General features: G+C 37.2%; 1 protein-coding gene across 6 annotated transcripts in view; it reads right to left on the reverse strand.

Moving 5' to 3' along the window:
* The window catches only part of UTRN (utrophin), a 386,042-nt gene that overhangs the window by 232,622 nt on the left and 136,078 nt on the right, over positions 1–17,342 (reverse strand). For 5 of the 6 annotated variants that reach the window (XM_071549382.1, XM_071549384.1, XM_071549380.1 and 2 more), the window contains 7 exons: positions 15,715–15,843; positions 15,407–15,577; positions 14,705–14,854; positions 13,455–13,592; positions 12,470–12,622; positions 5,893–6,084; positions 3,814–3,986 (listed from right to left, as the gene is read on the reverse strand). In XM_071549382.1, coding sequence (XP_071405483.1) covers positions 3,814–3,986; positions 5,893–6,084; positions 12,470–12,622; positions 13,455–13,592; positions 14,705–14,854; positions 15,407–15,577; positions 15,715–15,843 — 1,106 coding nt within the window. The remainder of the gene's footprint in view (positions 1–3,813; positions 3,987–5,892; positions 6,085–12,469; positions 12,623–13,454; positions 13,593–14,704; positions 14,855–15,406; positions 15,578–15,714; positions 15,844–17,342) is intronic. The other variant, XM_071549385.1, reaches the window with a different exon arrangement.

Consider the following 17,342-nt stretch of genomic DNA (forward strand, 5'->3'; position numbering starts at 1 on the left):
CAACAGCACAGACTATTGTTAACTTCCAGCTGAAGGAAAAAAGGGCAGTCCTAAGCAAACTTTTGCTTCTATCACTTATAAAATAAAGATTGATTAGCTCCATCAAATTAGTCTGCAGAAGCCTTTTTTTCTTTATCATGAAACGAGTCAGACACCAGACAGTGTGAAACATGAAATATGATTGATTACGCTGATTTTTTTTTCTCCATCATAAGATATGGGGTACTGGTGCCTGGAATTTATTAAGTGAAGGTGATTTTGATTATATAAAACCATACCAGTGGACATGCATAAGTAGGTCTTGCACATTTTAATCACACAATAATTTAACAGGCATTTTGTTGTCATCACCTTTGCAGCCTCAAATTAATGTGTAGCTTAACTTGAAGGACAACGTTTTCTAGAACGGAGCAAGCAGAATTATCACAGTCAGAAAGTTTGGGGGTTTTTTAACAAGATCTGAGTTCTCTTATGTTAACAAGCTAACAAAATCAGACCATGAATGCTAAATAAGAAAACCATGTCAGAAAGGAATAGAGTGGTTTGCCTTCTATTTATTTGTTGTTAACTATTCCAAACTAATAACACAGGAGGCCAGGTGTCCTGTAAATCACAGGACCATCTAATGAGACAGAAGAACAATCTCATTTGCAGCCCATTATTTTTGTCTTCAATAATCACAACAGCAAAAATTCCAGGGTTACTGCATATACGTAGATGCAATCTGAAATTAGCAGCATAACATCAAAGATATCTAAACCCAAAGTTTAAAGAGCTACCATTGCATCTATTTTTTCACTAATTAAATTCAACAATCCCAAAGTTCCTAGGGCAATTATTTTAATCAAAATTACATCTCATTTTCACAAGACATCCATATTTCTTGATACATACAGGGCTTATTTATTATTATTATTAAAAATCTCTACTTAAGTTTTTCTAACCTCATCTCCTACTTCTACCATTTCAGTTTCCTGCACATACCTCGATTCAAAATATCCTAGACCATCCTGTAGATTGACTCCAAATCTCAATTTCCTTTTATTTCTCAAGTACATTTCAGTCTAACTGAACATACTGTCTCATAATAGTATCTCATTCCACATTTAACAAGAAGATATATTCTAAGCACTTAAAATAGATTAAAAGAATGTTTTATTGGCTTCCTTAAAATTAAAGCTTTTGAGGGAGTTTTGACCACATGACTTTTTCAGAATCCAGAATTTTAAAACTTCAGAGAACACTAAGATACAAAGCTTTAACTCCTGCTTTTTCTGTTCTAAGACTACAGTTCCATCAGTATTTTGAGCAATGGGACAAAGTTTCACTCCAGTTTTGAGCCAGATGCACACGCTGCTGTTTCCCTACAGACTGCCTTAGCTGAGAGATAGAAGTACCAAAGTCCTGTGACTATTGCACCAAGACTTGGCTATTCATTGCCTCTTCCACAGGAATCCAGTGCTTCCAAAGCACATTTCATTCCCAAGTCATCAACACTTTTAGCACTGGGGGAAACTTCATAGCAGAAGGAGCAGAACTGGCAAACCAGCACTGTTACAAACAGCTCAACAGAGCATTAAGCCTATATATATACACAAAACTCACACATGTTTAACTCTACATTTACGTTCAAGTCAAATTGTAATTAACTAGACTTAATTGACTACTTAGAAGCCTTGCTAAGTACAGTTTAATTCAGCTTGTGCCTGGCTACATCACAGCTTTTATCAGAGGTTTAACTCCTTAGCTGGCACTCAATCACAAGATCTTTACTACTTCTGAAAACTAAATCAATCTTTTGCCACAGGCTTCAGATGCTGTTTCTCCTAATTTTGTCAAAATCTCCACCCACTACAGAAATAGAAAAAAGTCAAAGATGACTAAGGAGATAGTTCTCTAGCTTATACTTAGCGCAACACCAGGAAAAGCAAGATTAAACTTAACTAAAAATTCTTCCTCATAACAGAAAGGGTATAAAAATATTAATGCCAAAATACAGCATTTTAATAATGAGACTAATAATGTCTTCATTAAACAAAGTACATACTTCAGCATTTTATATATTCAGGAAGCTGTATATCATTTCTCTAAACTGCTAGCCCAGTAGTCTCTTTTTGTGTGAAAATGAAGCCCAATATTATACTCATTAGGATGCAAAGCATTACAAATTTCATGAAGTTGAAGATTAATGTGTATTCAATGAAGTAAGTGAGGAGGTAATCTGTTGTATTTTGCCAGCTATTCATCAATATTAACCTTATTCTTTGATACACTTACCTTTTCCAATGAGAAGACTGGGTCTCTGGTGAACCCGGCCTACCTAATCAAACCAAATCTGAGCAGCAAATGAAACTGTACTCACACTTACAAAATTAAAATACTAGTTAAAGCTTTTCAAATAAGTTAAGGTGGAAAAAAGACATAACTAAAGTTATATATAACTTAGTGCATAGTGGACGTATGAGGACAATAAAACAGCTACAGGCATATAAATATGGATGGGCACCAGATACTGGAGCGGTTGTCTCCATATACAGCAGGTGACCACAAGCACCCAGTGAGAGCACAGAAAACGGTACCTGGCTGGCATCACTGATTTCAAATTATAAAACACAAAGTGAAATAACATTGTCCACTGAGTAATTAGAAATCTTGATCCTTCACTGATCCAGCAGCCCAGAATTTCTGGAAGTCTCTACTTAGACAATACCACCAACTGATTTTTATATTCCTACACATACCTCAGAGCTGTGCAAAACAGTTGAAAATATCAGCATATGTAATACACACTCTTCCTAAAACCATCTCTTCAAAATGCACTATCACATGAGTTTTGTATTAGATTTCTGGTGCTACAAAGCAAGTGAACATGGCTAGGCATTAATTTATGCTGTATATAACTTGTGCATCATCCATTACCTTATGTCACTATTGAAAAGCGAACACTGTAAGAGCAAATTAACTACAGTATGACCCTTTGTATTTAACTTTAAATTTCATAGAAAAATTTTCCGTCGTTAAGGTGTTTTCTCTGCACAGCAGCAATCTCAGTGTCTACTGCTGTGTGCAGTGTGAGTACCTTTAGCAAAGCAGCAACTTTCTGAACACGTACTTTCACATTTTGTAAACTCCAACTTAAAATACTCATCTAACACACTTCTCCAGGTTTGACTACGTAGCATTGAGTTTGGTTTTAAATATTTAAAATTTAGATAAGGTATTTTAAATTAGATTCAGATAAAGCCTTTTCAGTTTAGAGTATCTTCTGTAAAGGGTGAAGAGAAATTTGTGGAAAGGAAATAAGAAATACGTATTTCTTAAGCATTGATTTCAGTATTCTCTTGTTTCTCAATCACAAAATTTTCTAATCTTGTCCTTTCTCATTTTCAATTACTTACAACAAATAGTAGGACAACTATCACAGGTTCTGTGTTTTAAAGACTCCATTCTTTAAAACTCCTTCCCTCCTTCAAAAATCAGCCTTAAATTCTTTATTAAAAGATGTTCTACCCAACATTATTCTTCCACAACTTTGCTTTGTGTTACCATTACAAAACCAAAATTTTATGTTTTATAAACAAAACATTCTATTTTATAAAGTAGAAACAATCATCTTCAAAAAAGTACCCAAACTACAATTTACATGTTAACAGTTTCAACATTCAGTAATTTCAGAAATTATTTTGCAATGCTAACATGTTAAAGCTGATTACTCCCACACTCATCTTCAAGGTACATTTGAATAACACTTATATAAACACATACATAAAATATTTACCACATGACCACAGAGACCAATCATCTTTGACTTACCACTTACGATCATTGTACATTCTGTTAATTCTGTCCCATTCCGCATTCAGCTGAGTTAGAGCATCTCCTATTTGTATTGCCTCGGGTCCAGATGCTTCTACTATAACATCAGGCTGCTTCTCATGTATGACAGCAATTTGATCTCCAAGTTTATCCAAAATATCTTTTATGTTCTGGAAGTACAGTAACGACACAAGTCATTAGTAAAGTCAACACCAGTGGGGGGGGGGGAGAGGGGAACAAACCAAACCAACCAACAAACCAAACAAACAAAAAAAAAACACACACCAAATCAGCACCTGCAGCAAGACCACAACCACCAGTATCAGCAGTTACAGTTTAATCAATTTTAGAAACTGAACTGAATAGTTCATCACATCTTTTTAAGCACGTGTCCTTTTCAGATTTTTATGAAGAGGATGAAATGTTTTATGTAACAAATTGGTCCCTTAGGTAAAGGGGCACACCATACTTCTCAAAACTGCAGCATTTTCATTATTAAACAAATCTGCCCATGTCATGAAGACATTGTATGTCTTCCTTCCTCATGTAAAAAAATGGACCACAAAATATGATTTAAGCTTCATGGAGCCTCCCATTTGCACAGAACTGCACAAGCATAAAGGTTTTAGATTTAAATGATAACGATAAAGTAATTGATCTCAAACATCACTGAACTATGATGTGATAATTCCTTTAAACCAGATGCTGTTGCAAGACTGCCTTGGTATTCGGAGGACAAACAGTCCGTGCAGAGTGAAATTTACTTACCTTTTTTGAATTTAAAATAGTAATGCTACTAAAAATTCTATGCTGTGCTATTTGCTTCTTCTGAAAACACCCTTAGAATATACCTAAACTTCAAAATCAGATGAGACACCTGCATCAAAACATAGTATTTAAAACCCATCTTAACATAAACACTCCTGACAGTACTCAGGGGAGCACAGAAGCAGAGTAAACAGGGACAAGAGAATATCATCAACTCAACAGAGAGGCTGCCCACTTTGTCAAAGGCTGGCAAATTATGCAGAAACAACAAAACATGAAAAATGGAAGCATGTACACAGCAGAAAGAAAAGCAGGTCAGAAAAGCAGCCTGAAATTCTGAAAGGTTTTTAAAGGACCTGTACAACAGCTGCAGAAACATCTCATCTAGCTCTTGGTGAGAGGTAAAGCCTGACCACCCCAAACATGGACCCTGCTATGATTCCCCATACAGAGCAGAACATCTATACTGCACCACATCATATGCAATTCCCAACTTCAGTGGATGTTTTCGGGGGAAATCTCTGTATTATGCTCTTTTGTATGCTCAGAATTAACCGTAACTCAGACTTCTACGTACTTGACTCACATTTGACTGCAGCATTCAGTATTTTCAAACATACTTTCTTCAATCTCTTTTGAAAAAGGCCAAATCCTTACTACTTCCTCATCATTAATCACACAGGTAAATCCACTGACTAACAATAAGAAGTGGAAATTTAAAACTGAATGCATATTGATGTTTTGGTAACTAGAAATGGTACTGTAATTTTATGGCCTCATTTACACCTCCAAAAAAGTCAAGAATTTTCCTTTCTCCCTCTTCCTATGTAAGCAATTGTTTTCACTGTTTTCAGTGGGAGTGGGAAGTTATTGGTTTCTTTTTACCTTTGTATATGTGTGTTATATTGTAGTTTGCTTTTAGTGTCCCCCCCTTTGGTGGAAATATATAAATCAGTTTCTGTTTTAAGTTTCCAGGCTTTTTTCCCTTTTCTCAGTGGGGTGGGGAGGAAGTTTTGTTGCTTTGGTTTATACTTGGCATTGTGCCAAGGTTTCAAACCAAAACATGCTCCAAGAAGTTAAACCCTGTTTCCTCTACCTCCCAACCCAGCTTTCATGCTGCTTCACTTTTTATCCAGATTATACATAGAAAAAATTGTCAACAGGAGTGCCATTTTTTAATTTCCAGTGCATTTTGACCCCGTATATATGGAGTGTGAACAGAAACAGAACTACACAGTTGCTAAGTTGGGGGTCTTTCTTTTGCTATTTCCTTCTCCACTCTAAATATAATGCTTAGGGATGCAGTACCTTCAGTGCATCTTCCTGAGATGAAAAATCCTCATAGATGCCAGTATTTAGCTCTGGTGCGTTCAGCAGCAGCTCAACATCAGCCATGGCCAGCAGAACTTTGTTGATTTCAACCAAATACTCAGCTGAAAAAGGCAACGTCCTAACCCCTGTGGCAAATTGGCTTTTTAACCTCTGCTGGACAGGGATTGCCTAAAAACATGAAAGATCATTTAGTATTTCAAACCCCAAGCAATTTCATGAAAAAATCTTATATCAGTAAACTATATTCAGAATAAGTATCTTTCTAGCAAGTTTACATAAATTCAGAAAGCTTCAAGTACTGCAGAGAACAGTTTCTATATTTATGTAAAAAGTTAGAAAACAGTAGGTATCATGCTTCACAATGACTGTGTATTATTCTTGATTATAACTCTGGGGAATGGGAAGGGCACTGCTGTTTCTCTCACCTTCATCCTCACCATTTCCAGAAATTACACTTCTTGATTAAGCCTGTATCTAGTTGTGATTACAACCCACTGTCTGCTTCCTTTCTCCAAAGTTATCCAAAGGACTCCCAAAAGCTATCAGTTTACTGAGGCAGAATTTTCCTCTCCAAGTCCTTTTCAATAAGCATCCCCACCCACATTTCCCAACCATTTTTTAAAGAAATTAGTTGTTCACCAGTACCCCAATATGCTTTTGGCAGCAATAAGAGACACCAAATCCTCAAGAGCTTGGCAACTGTTTCTGGTCTTGCTGCAAGACTAGGCTATCTAGACATGTTAACAGGTAAGAGAGTAAGAAAGGTAACAATGTAGCTTTTCCTTGGCTCACAAATGATAGCCTGCACCAGAAGCATTAGGAAGCCTGCTGCAAGAAGTTATACTCTTCCACGCCTGGCAAAACTAGCAGAGGCAGGTGGAGCAGACTGAAAGCAGATTTTTGCTGAAAAAGTTTCTTGTCAAACAGGACTCTATAACAATCTCTGAAAATAGCCCAATTCTTTAAAATCATCAAATAAAAAGTAAACCCATCTCCAAACACTGAACAATTCAAGCAACTTCTAAATCACCACCATGTGCTTGGTGAATTTGAGTCAGGCAAGACAGAGGCATTGGACTGTGTGTGACTTACTAACATCTGAGAATCCACTTAAGAAAGTGAAGAATAAATGTATGTTCACAGCAATTCCAGACAGTGAATTTCACTTTGCAATTTGTCTGGGCTGGGTGAACACATGAAAATCCCTCGCACAGCTGCCAAACAGTAAATATTAAGCGCCACTAACAAAGTTGTTTACAAACACCTGTCTGTATCTTCCTCCTCCACATGTTTCTGAGCATTTCAGTAAGACACTCAAATTAGCTGTAATCTAACATATCCAGCATATGAAGTGCAAAAGGAAAAATTACTGCAGCAGAAAAGGCATGTTCACATATTCACCATCCAGGACCTCTCATGCACTGAATGCTCCTAAGGACTTTTTTTTGTTTTGTGTTTGGGTTGTTTTATTTTGTAAAGTAGACAGTCTTCCCTGTACTGAAACTGGGGACATTGCTACACTTCCACAAGACCTCTACCACCAAATATGACTTGCTTTCAGTCATTCATTGCACACCAAAGAAATGGGATATAAGGGCATATAAGTCTACTGAAAACAAGAATAAGAGAAAAGAAGTACAAAATACTCAGTACCACTTTTGATTCAGTACATCAAGTAAGCACCACAGTTAAAAACAAGGATTACTCTACATGCTTCACCTACAAACCCAGAATCCTGGTCCCTGATGCTGCACAAATACATTTTCTGGAAGCTCTGTGTATATTTTATCAGCTTCCATCACTGAAATTTGGAGCAGAAGCCCAAGGCTTAAGACAGTGGTGTGATCTCTTGTGGAAGGACAGGAAATCAGATGAAGCTTGTGCAACTCAAGGTATCTTTTCCCAAACAATATGAAACAGGCCAAGGTTAATAAAACCACTAGGATGCCTGCTACAGCACAGCTGCCTACAACTTATTCACAAGGTGTTTTGTCTAACTCCCAATCATTCCACAATTCCCATTCTCTCACAGACAACAGTTTAGAAACAATACTTCATGCAAATGAACACATTTATTTTTCATTATGTTTCTACTTCACACACCTTATCTGTCATTAGAAAAAACTGGCACAAAATTTAAACCATGTGTTGGCACACAGCAAGCTTGTTCTCCACTTGTTGCCAACACTGACATTCCGAAACTTTCTGCTTTCCCAGTAACACCATCCTGGGCAAGGTTACTCCTTTTCTGCAAAGCTGATGCTGTTCCTCCACAGCACACCACGTTGCTAATCCCCTGCAGCTGCCTCCCATCACTAACACGATGCTTCCTCCTCTCATAACCTGTGTTCTTAAAGGTGAACATATATAAGTGTTATAAACACTTCAGTGCTTTACTATAGCAGAGTTTCAATTGTTCAGCTGGTTTTTTACCTTGCATTGCAGACTGGAAGCTTCTAAAATACAACATAACATGCTAAAAAATAGGAGTTTGACGTAACTGTCTTACATGAATCAAATATCTAAACCTCACAGAGATCAGTCTTCAGGATTTTGGTTGCTGGATTTTTTTTTTAATTAAAAAAACCCTCAGGCAAGCAAACTCTTTTTGCAGAATCAGAAGGTTTACAATCGAAAGGACCTTAGAATCATTTAGTTCCAACAGCCCTGCCATGGGCTGGGACACATTCCACTAGGCCAGATTGCTCAGAGCCCCATCCAATATGGCCTGGAACACTTCTAGGGATGGGGCTTCCACAACTTCTCTGGGCAACATTTTCCAATGCCTCGACACCCCCAACAGTGAAGAATTCTTTCCCAGTATCTAATCTAAACCTACTCTCTTTTAGTTTGAATTCATTACCTCTTGTCTTATCACTACATGCCCTTGTAAAATCTCCCTCCAGCTTTCCTGGAGGTCTCCCTTTAGGTACTGGGAGGCATCTATAAGGAACTCCCCAGAGCCTTCTGTTCTCCAGGCTGAACAATCCTTCTCAGCCTGTCTTTATAGAAGTGGGGCTTGAGTCCTCCCCCAGCTTTTCTAAGCATGCACAGATAAAAGAGTTAAACAAAGGTTATTTAGCAGGAAATCTGACTGACTCAATGGCCCTTTTTTACATTAATTTCAGTGGTGACAAAAGATGTTTATTAAATTTGATCTCTCTTTAAACACTATCGCAGGAAGAAAGGGAATACTGGGTTACTAGTGAACAATTTATAAATAAGGCCTCTCAACAAGAACTGCTAAGAATAATTTTGTTTCAAAGACCAAATAAAAATTTGTTTCTTCTTATACCTCGCATCCAGTTTAACTTGGAATTCATAATTTGGTTTCAGATTCTCTTCCCATTTCCCCTTTTACTCTTAAAAATATTTTGAAACAAAATCTACCAAAGATTCAACTGAAGGAGATTCTCTGACTTGCTTCCAAGTGGATTTTTGAAATTACTGCTCAAGTAATTGAGATAAAATTAAATTATTTACTTCCTTGCATGTTTAACTACATAAACATTTTAACCAAAAGTGTTTACCCAATCAAAGATGACCTCATATTATTTTTTGTGTTTGCAAATAGAAATGAATAGAATATTCTTCTGAATAGAGAAGCTCACTTGTTAATCATTCCTTGCCCCTTCTGTCAAAGTATTCCAGAGTCAGTTTTCTAGAAAAAGATTTTTCAAAGCTCAAATCTCATGTCCATTTCATTTGTTCTTCTGTGTTAATTAATGTAACCAGCAAGCAGTGGTTCATGTTTAAGACGGAGTCCATGTTTCACCATATAGGAAAAGCTGCGCTGTGGCTGCAACTGTATATCCACTTATCATCTGCAAAATTATCATTTTCACTTCAAAATGACTTCCTAAAACTTGGGGGAAAAAAATCTCTCAGGAACTTTTGACAACTAATTACCTCTGCAATTTAAAGTTTCATTTTTCCTTTCCCTCATTTTGAGCCAAGCTGGAATAGAGTAATTTAAATACATACCAAAGCAAGGTTAGAAAAGAAGGACATCAAGGAGATACAAATTTCCAATGAAGGCTTTTCTTGCTAATGGATTTGTGGCACAACAAGGGTTACTCAGAAGTACCTGCTATGCAGAAGGGTTACTAATATTTAAGAGACACTTAACTCCATAAACCCAAGCATACATGATGAGGAATATTTATGATCCAGCTACTTCCAGCAAGTCAATATATAGATATGACCTTCAAGCACCATAAATTAGTCCTCTCCTACACACTCGTTTACAAAAACATACATAATGTATTACATAAAACTTTAATTGAAGTTACTCCCCAGCCTGGCAGCTGAAAACTTCCTTTCCCTCCCTGTTGGTTCATTTCAAACATTAGTTTCTCTTTTCTCTGCTCACTGCACCTTCCTTATATCAAGGTAAGGGGTTAAGCCATCTGCACACCTGTGGGTCAAGAATGAATTTAGTGCTCTTCAGTTCTGAGCTGAGATGAGCAACAAACAGCAGTTTTCAAGTCTGGTGCCTCTACTAAAATTCTGGAGCAGCTGTGGTTATCTAAACTGATGATGATACTTGAGAACACTATTTCTCCCTCTAAAAATGCTATGGTCTCATACCATTTTTGGCATTCAAGACAGATTAGTAGAGCAAGTGAAAGAGCAAGCAATAAAAGGAAAATAAGTCCACTTATTTTATAGCCTGGCTTACCCCTCAAATATCAGAAAACTAGGCACACAGGCAGAGAAAACAAAAGCAGCAGACTGGGTTTCCAAGTTTCACAGAAGCCATGAAAACTACTGCAGTCCCTTTCTGAAAGTCTAGCTGACTCATCCAGACTACAACACACATCTAGAAGAAAGAGGATATTTTTACATAATTTAACTAATTCTGAGCAAGGATAATGTTTCTCTATCAATAGTCTGTTGTAATTGCTATAGTAACCCATATTGAGATGATATTCTGCATTTAGCAACTAGATTCAGTAATCAAAGAACAGACCTAGCAGTACCAGGGATTACCTACCGTATATCCCCAAAGAAAAGGGTTTTATAGGAAACAAAGGATCTCCTTTAGAGAAGATCAGTCAACTTGCAGTAAGACCAACAGTGACAAGGAAGACCAGTCTGTGGCACAATTAGACTGCTCCTATTAGCAAAGAACCATCCAAGTGCACCTTTTTCCCATTTCAATCCAGTAACTGATTCTCTCAAAGCACATGATGGTCAAACAGGAAAACTGAATCATGTTTTACTTTAAATGTGAATGGATCCCTGTTTCCTTCAACACATTCCCTGACATTAGTCAGGTCCCAAGGACCTCACTCACCAGCAGGGACGCTGGAGACCCAACAGAGCAGTCAGATGTCAGTACGTTAAACAGACCCTGGGGCCATCTTTGCTGCTGAGCTCTGCATGCAAGGTTTATAAAGTGAAACAGTCTTTCTAAAGAAAAGGACATTTAAAAGGTGTACTTTCACAGCTGATACTAATACAGCCTGCATGACCAAGGAGAGCAAAACATCTGTCACAGGCAGCTGAAGCTACATAGCAATATAACTGTGAATGAGGAACACCACATTATGACTTTGTCTGTAAGTCTCAGAGGAAACCAGAGCATTTTACCCCTGACTCACAGTTAATTGGTGATGGGTTAAAAAGTTACAGCTCAGTCAAAAAGATAGATAGTTATTAATTATGAGGCTTCATGTGCAGAAACTGAGAAGTACTTGACAGATTGCTTAGCACCTAAGCTTGTCCAAAAAATTTCTTACTGATCACAAGGTTCCTTACTGTTATTGCCTATAATATTAATATAGGTACCACATAATAAGAGTTTTTTGAAGGATCAAAAGGAGAAATGGAAAAAGAAATCAAAAACATCACAAAAAAAAAAAAAAACACACACAAAAAAAAAACAAAACAAAAAACCAAACCAACCAACCCAAAACACTAAAACAAAATAAAAGTATCGGTACTCTCAACAATTAAGACATACAACTTCCTGGGCAGTAAATTTTATCACACATCCTATTAAATCAGTTGTGAAAATTTTTGTTAAGATCCAGACATACATTATCAGAAATACACGAACCTTTGTCTGGTTTTTTTGTGTTTATTGTGGACAGTTATATCAATCATACGAGGGCAGTTATCACCCTCAAACACTTTGACTACAGGACACAGAGATACTAAATTTAAACCTCAAATAAGGATTTTATCATACATGTACCAAACAAATAATGAATCAGACTGTTTGAGTCAAGGTATCAATAAAGGGGTAAGTATAATCCACATGGATCAAGACTGGCAAAAGAAACTGTCCTGAATCAGGCCCACTGCCCAGATAATGCTCTAAGATTTGAGCCTGAGGGATGGGGTATTTTGGACTTAAGACAACTACGTAAAAATCCCAAACTAGTATATGCTGACAATTTCCTAATGAAAAATGAATGCTGTCATTTTGAAAACACTTCTTTCCACAGAGGTGTCAAAAGAAGAGCCACTAAACCCTAATATATAAATCCCTGAAGTTCATACATAGCATTCACTGTTGGCTCTAAGAAATAAAAGACTCCTTTACCTGTAGTTTTTGTTCATCTTCCACACCTTGCAGCCCTGATAGACGATCCTCAGCCTCATCCAGCCACTTCATTAGACTGTCATGTTCTTTCTTATACTGTGAAAACACTGGAGAGAGTTCCACTGCTTGCCTCCTTTGAAATGACCTGTACTCCTACAATCCAGTGTATTAGGAAAATATGGCACAAAAAGAAAGAAGTAGTGAACAGAACAGGTCTTATTTGAAAAACAAAAAGAGAAGGATTCATTTGAAGAAGCAAATTCCAAAATACGCAATAGCAGTAATTTATTTTAATAGCTATTTTCTATTTATCTGCACAGATACGTAATCAAAGCCAGCCTGAGGGCCATACCCTGCCTTTGAGCTACAACTCACCCTACCAACCCTAATACTACTCAAACAGGTGAGTGAAAAGAAATATAAAAATATGGATCCTCTTTGTTTTAGACAAAAGCATTTTTAGTATGACATGCATATGAAAGCACCCCAACATACTGGAGTCCACAATTACTATTAACACCCTCTATAGGAAACAAGAGGAATTTAGGAGCAGGCTCATTTACAGAAACATCTTCAGCTGAGAGCTCACTGAATATGTTTTCGTACATGTGTCTACTGTAGTCACTTTTCACACAGCCTGGTGGTGGAGATAAGACTCTGTTCAAACATCAGCAAAGACAAATAAAGAAAATGTCCAATTCACTGCATCCATCTATGTAAATATATATAGGGTGGTCCTCTGCAAAGCTGTGAAAAGGACTTCAAAAATCAAAACCACTCCCCCAAAACTTAGGAATGACAAAATTCATAGTTTGGAATTGCAAATATTCACAGAGTCAGAATGTGTGTAAACACATTTAAATCTTCCCTGGATGATCTCACACACTAAAAAAGCTGTAAGTTGTAAAATACACATAATGGGTCGTAAGTGGGATACCACAGGGAAAGCTGCATAACGGAGCTATAGTAACTACCATAACTGTACCTGCACACTCTTGTACTTTTTCTGCAGAAGCAACAGCTGTATGCGGATCTTCTCTCTCTTATGGTCCTCCATAGGCTGCTGTAGCAACTGCCCTCCTCTCTGCAAGACTTCTTCAATCTGAGCTCGTTCTTGATCCAGCTAAAATTACACAAACCTCTGTTATCTACAGAAATTCACTTTAGAAACATTAAGTGCTCAGATCAACAGTAACGGTGCCAAACTGTTATTCTATTATCCAACAGGGAGCCAAACAAATTCAAGGAGAGATTCTCCTCTACAACTACCAAATCCTAAAATCCAGCACACTCGTTCCATAAACTTCATAGAGATGCACTGCAGGATACTTAATGAGCCAGCAGTAGGCAGCCACATCAATAGCGTGCCATGAATTTAGCTCCATTTCTATTCTACACATTCCTTGACAATAATAAGCAAGCTCAGAGCAGAACAGCAAGAAAATGAAAAAATAACCAATATAAGAACACCACAAAGGGAAGCATATGTTCTATAACAATAGGTCCTCCTACAGAGGTCTTTTAAAATTTGCTTTCTGTGACACATATGGCATTTTTCATAGACTTATATTCAGCTTTCCAGATCAGTTTATAACATTTGAGGTGCTTAGAAGGAAAGCAGCTAGAGTGACCTGACAGGACTTTTACTCAGTTTTGTAGGCAACAAATCTAGTGTCGAAAAGATGCTAACAAAAGTATGACAGTTTATATGGATGAATAGCAGAGTCTAGGTAAGATGCTAGAAAACAAATTTTGTTCCAAGTTTTTGTTTAGACTTCTAACAAAGAGACATTTTACAGGACTCTTACTTGCACCTTATCTCACAAGTATCCAGTGACCTGACCTATGCACTGTGGTTCAATATCATGACAGTTTAAGTTTGAATCCCATTACTTCTACAGGAAGGATTCCTTATAAGGAGCTACATTGAGTAGAGGACAAGACACATAAACAAAAATCAGAGTTCTTTACCTGTATTATATAAAACCATGATGAAAATACAGAGGCAGGTATGAACAGTTACTCTCAGCACACCAGCCAAGAGGCAACAGCTCTGGGAAAAGTATTGGAAAACTGTTTAGCAGTGTTTCCAACAACCTAGTAATTCCCTTCATTTTCTGTCTGCATCTTAAGGAGATTTTCTGAGAATTCCTCTGTGAAATCTGTAGCAATGTAATATGGGAAAAACTAGAAAAGGAGTTAGACAATTATTTAATTATTCTACTGCTCACAAACCTTGTCATCTTCCCCACTCAACTCCTGATGCTTTTCTACAACTTTCAACATGTTCTGTATGTCACTTTCAAATTTTTCCAGGTCTGGAATAGCCACTCTAACTTCACGGGGCTCTGACATGACAGGGAGTCGTTCTTGTCCAACAAGCATCTGCAAAGCAAAATAAAACTTTGTTCAAGATGAACATTTAGTCTGAGTGTAATGTTACACATAGTGTAATGATTTAAAACAATTCTCCATGAACAGGCATACCACTTTGCAGGACCATCAAATGTCAGCATACATAAAAATTGCAAGAGTGGTTTGATCTAACTCAGAGTTAGCTTGAACATAGCTTTGGTAGTTATTACCAAGTTTCTACCTTCAAACTTCAATCTAAGCATTTTGGTCTCAAACAAAAAACCTCCAGTCACACCAGATTATGGTGTTGTTTTGTAGTTCATAAAAATATACTGCAACATATATATTTTTCTGAACAGTGGCTTGCAAATTTTCCCATGCAACTCAAGTCATCACCTGCTAAGGTTAAAAAAGCAGTTGGTTTAAAAATCAGTCTCTATTTTACACATATAAGTATCTACACTTAGAGGAGAAGCAAAAGCAGTGAAGTGCTGTTCTAATAAATAATGATCTATCCACTACTCAAGTTGCCATCATTTTGGCAGAGCTCCCAAGCATGTTCTGGAGCTCGTTGTTCCTCACCTTGGCACTTTTGATGTGCTGAGAGACCTTCTCAAAGTTACGGTTCAGTTCTGCCAGTTTGGGTTCAACAAGTTCACGGCATGACACCCCCCGACCGTTCATTAAGATGATAGCCTGGTCACGTACATTGTCCACTCGAAGACTAACATCATCTAATTCAGATGTTAAGCGCTAAGACAAGAAAATGAAAATGGTTACTCTAGGTAAGGAAAGAAACATTTTTAAAAAAGCAGGAAGCAAACCTGACACCATTTAGAATCTATAAGTTGCTTGGTAACATTTTGACAGTTGATAGCAACATTTCCTACCTTCACAGTTTCCTCCCTTTTGCTAGCTGACTTTTTCTCAATCTCATCTAGCAAGGCTTCAGCCTGATACAACCAAGTACTTATGTGGGCAACATTTTCATCAAAAATTTCCAGCTGGCTCTGGTGATTCTGCAAAAAGATGAAAAAAAAAAAAGTATCAACATAAAAAACTTAAAAAATCAACAATAAAATCCCAGCATAAATCCCTCCTCTTCCCCTCACCCTCCCGACAAAACAACACCAAAATGCCCCACAAAAAAAAAAAAAAAAAGAAACCACAACCCTGCCAAAACCTCCAATCTGAGCAAAAAGGAGATCAACAAAATAGTTATGGATACACTTCAGAAAGAAACACTAAAAATTAGATTGTACCTTTCATCTTCAACAGTACTTAAAAGAATTCAATTTTCATTCTAGACCCTTTGATATTATTGTTCCTAATTCACAGAAAGGGAAACAGAAGTAGCTGAGGTAGTTTGTACAACTAAATAAGGATAGGCAATATATTACAACACTACAGCCAGACTACAATAGTTCAGTCAACCAAAAAAACCCACCATTTTTTCAATCAGCACTAGCAGGTAGAACAGTATGCACTGGGTGCTGTTGTTGGGTGCTCTTAATTAGAAAGGGATTACGCCAAACCTACAAATCATAGTACTCAAGTTTTGATATTTTACTGGTTATATTAAAGTATTTCTTCCTCTTAAGGAAAGTCACAAAAGTGTAGACATGTTAATTACTCTGCTTTCACATGTAGACAAATTGTAACATTATGTGCCACATACAGAAGTAACACTTTGTTCTGTGTGAGAAAACAAAGCTATCAGATTCAGAGAAGTACCATTCTGTTGAAGAGTCTTACCTAAAAAGTGGGTAGATAAGCTTTGCTCTTTTAGACTAACAAAACAAAGGAAGTGGAGGAAGGAGAGGGGGCCTATTAGGATTGCTTTCCATATCAACAGCAAGACACTTAGAGCTTCGCACAGCAAAAGAACAATTTAACCTAACAAAGCACAATAGACAACGCTCATTACCAGATATGAACATAATTTACAAGTGTTTAGTTGTGAAGCATCCTTACAGCATATATAAGTAAGGGCAAACTACCTGACTACTCCTGACATGGAACCATTGGATTATGAAACCAACTATGTATACACTAAAGTTTTCGTGATTTCGGCCTGTACCAGGGACTTCTGAAGGTGGGTTGTCATAACCAGCTGACAAACACCAAAATATCTGAACTAAATAAAAGCATCAGGCTGATACTAGCATATAGACTGTTTCACACCTATTTATCATAAGGAGCTTTAGGTGTATAATATGCTTAGTCTTTATTTTACTAAGCCAAACAGAAGCTGCTGGGCATAGTCAAACACTTGCATTTATGGGCTGTCCAAAAGAGCAATAGGCTGACAGAGTCACAAGTACTTTGCTGAACACCACTTAGAAGTTATCAATTGTCCATTAAAGAGCCATCACCTGGGTCTCAAGGACAAAAAAACCACACTGCTCCTGCTGGCACAGAGGCTGAATGTTCAGGCTGAATACAGCGCAGCACACACAGCAGCCTTATGGAAACCAATCCCTTTGGGCTAATTTCTGTTGTTTTCCACTTACATTAA

The sequence above is a fragment of the Pithys albifrons genome, chromosome 2, assembly GCF_047495875.1.
Source record: "Pithys albifrons albifrons isolate INPA30051 chromosome 2, PitAlb_v1, whole genome shotgun sequence".
Classification (NCBI taxonomy): domain Eukaryota; kingdom Metazoa; phylum Chordata; class Aves; order Passeriformes; family Thamnophilidae; genus Pithys; species Pithys albifrons.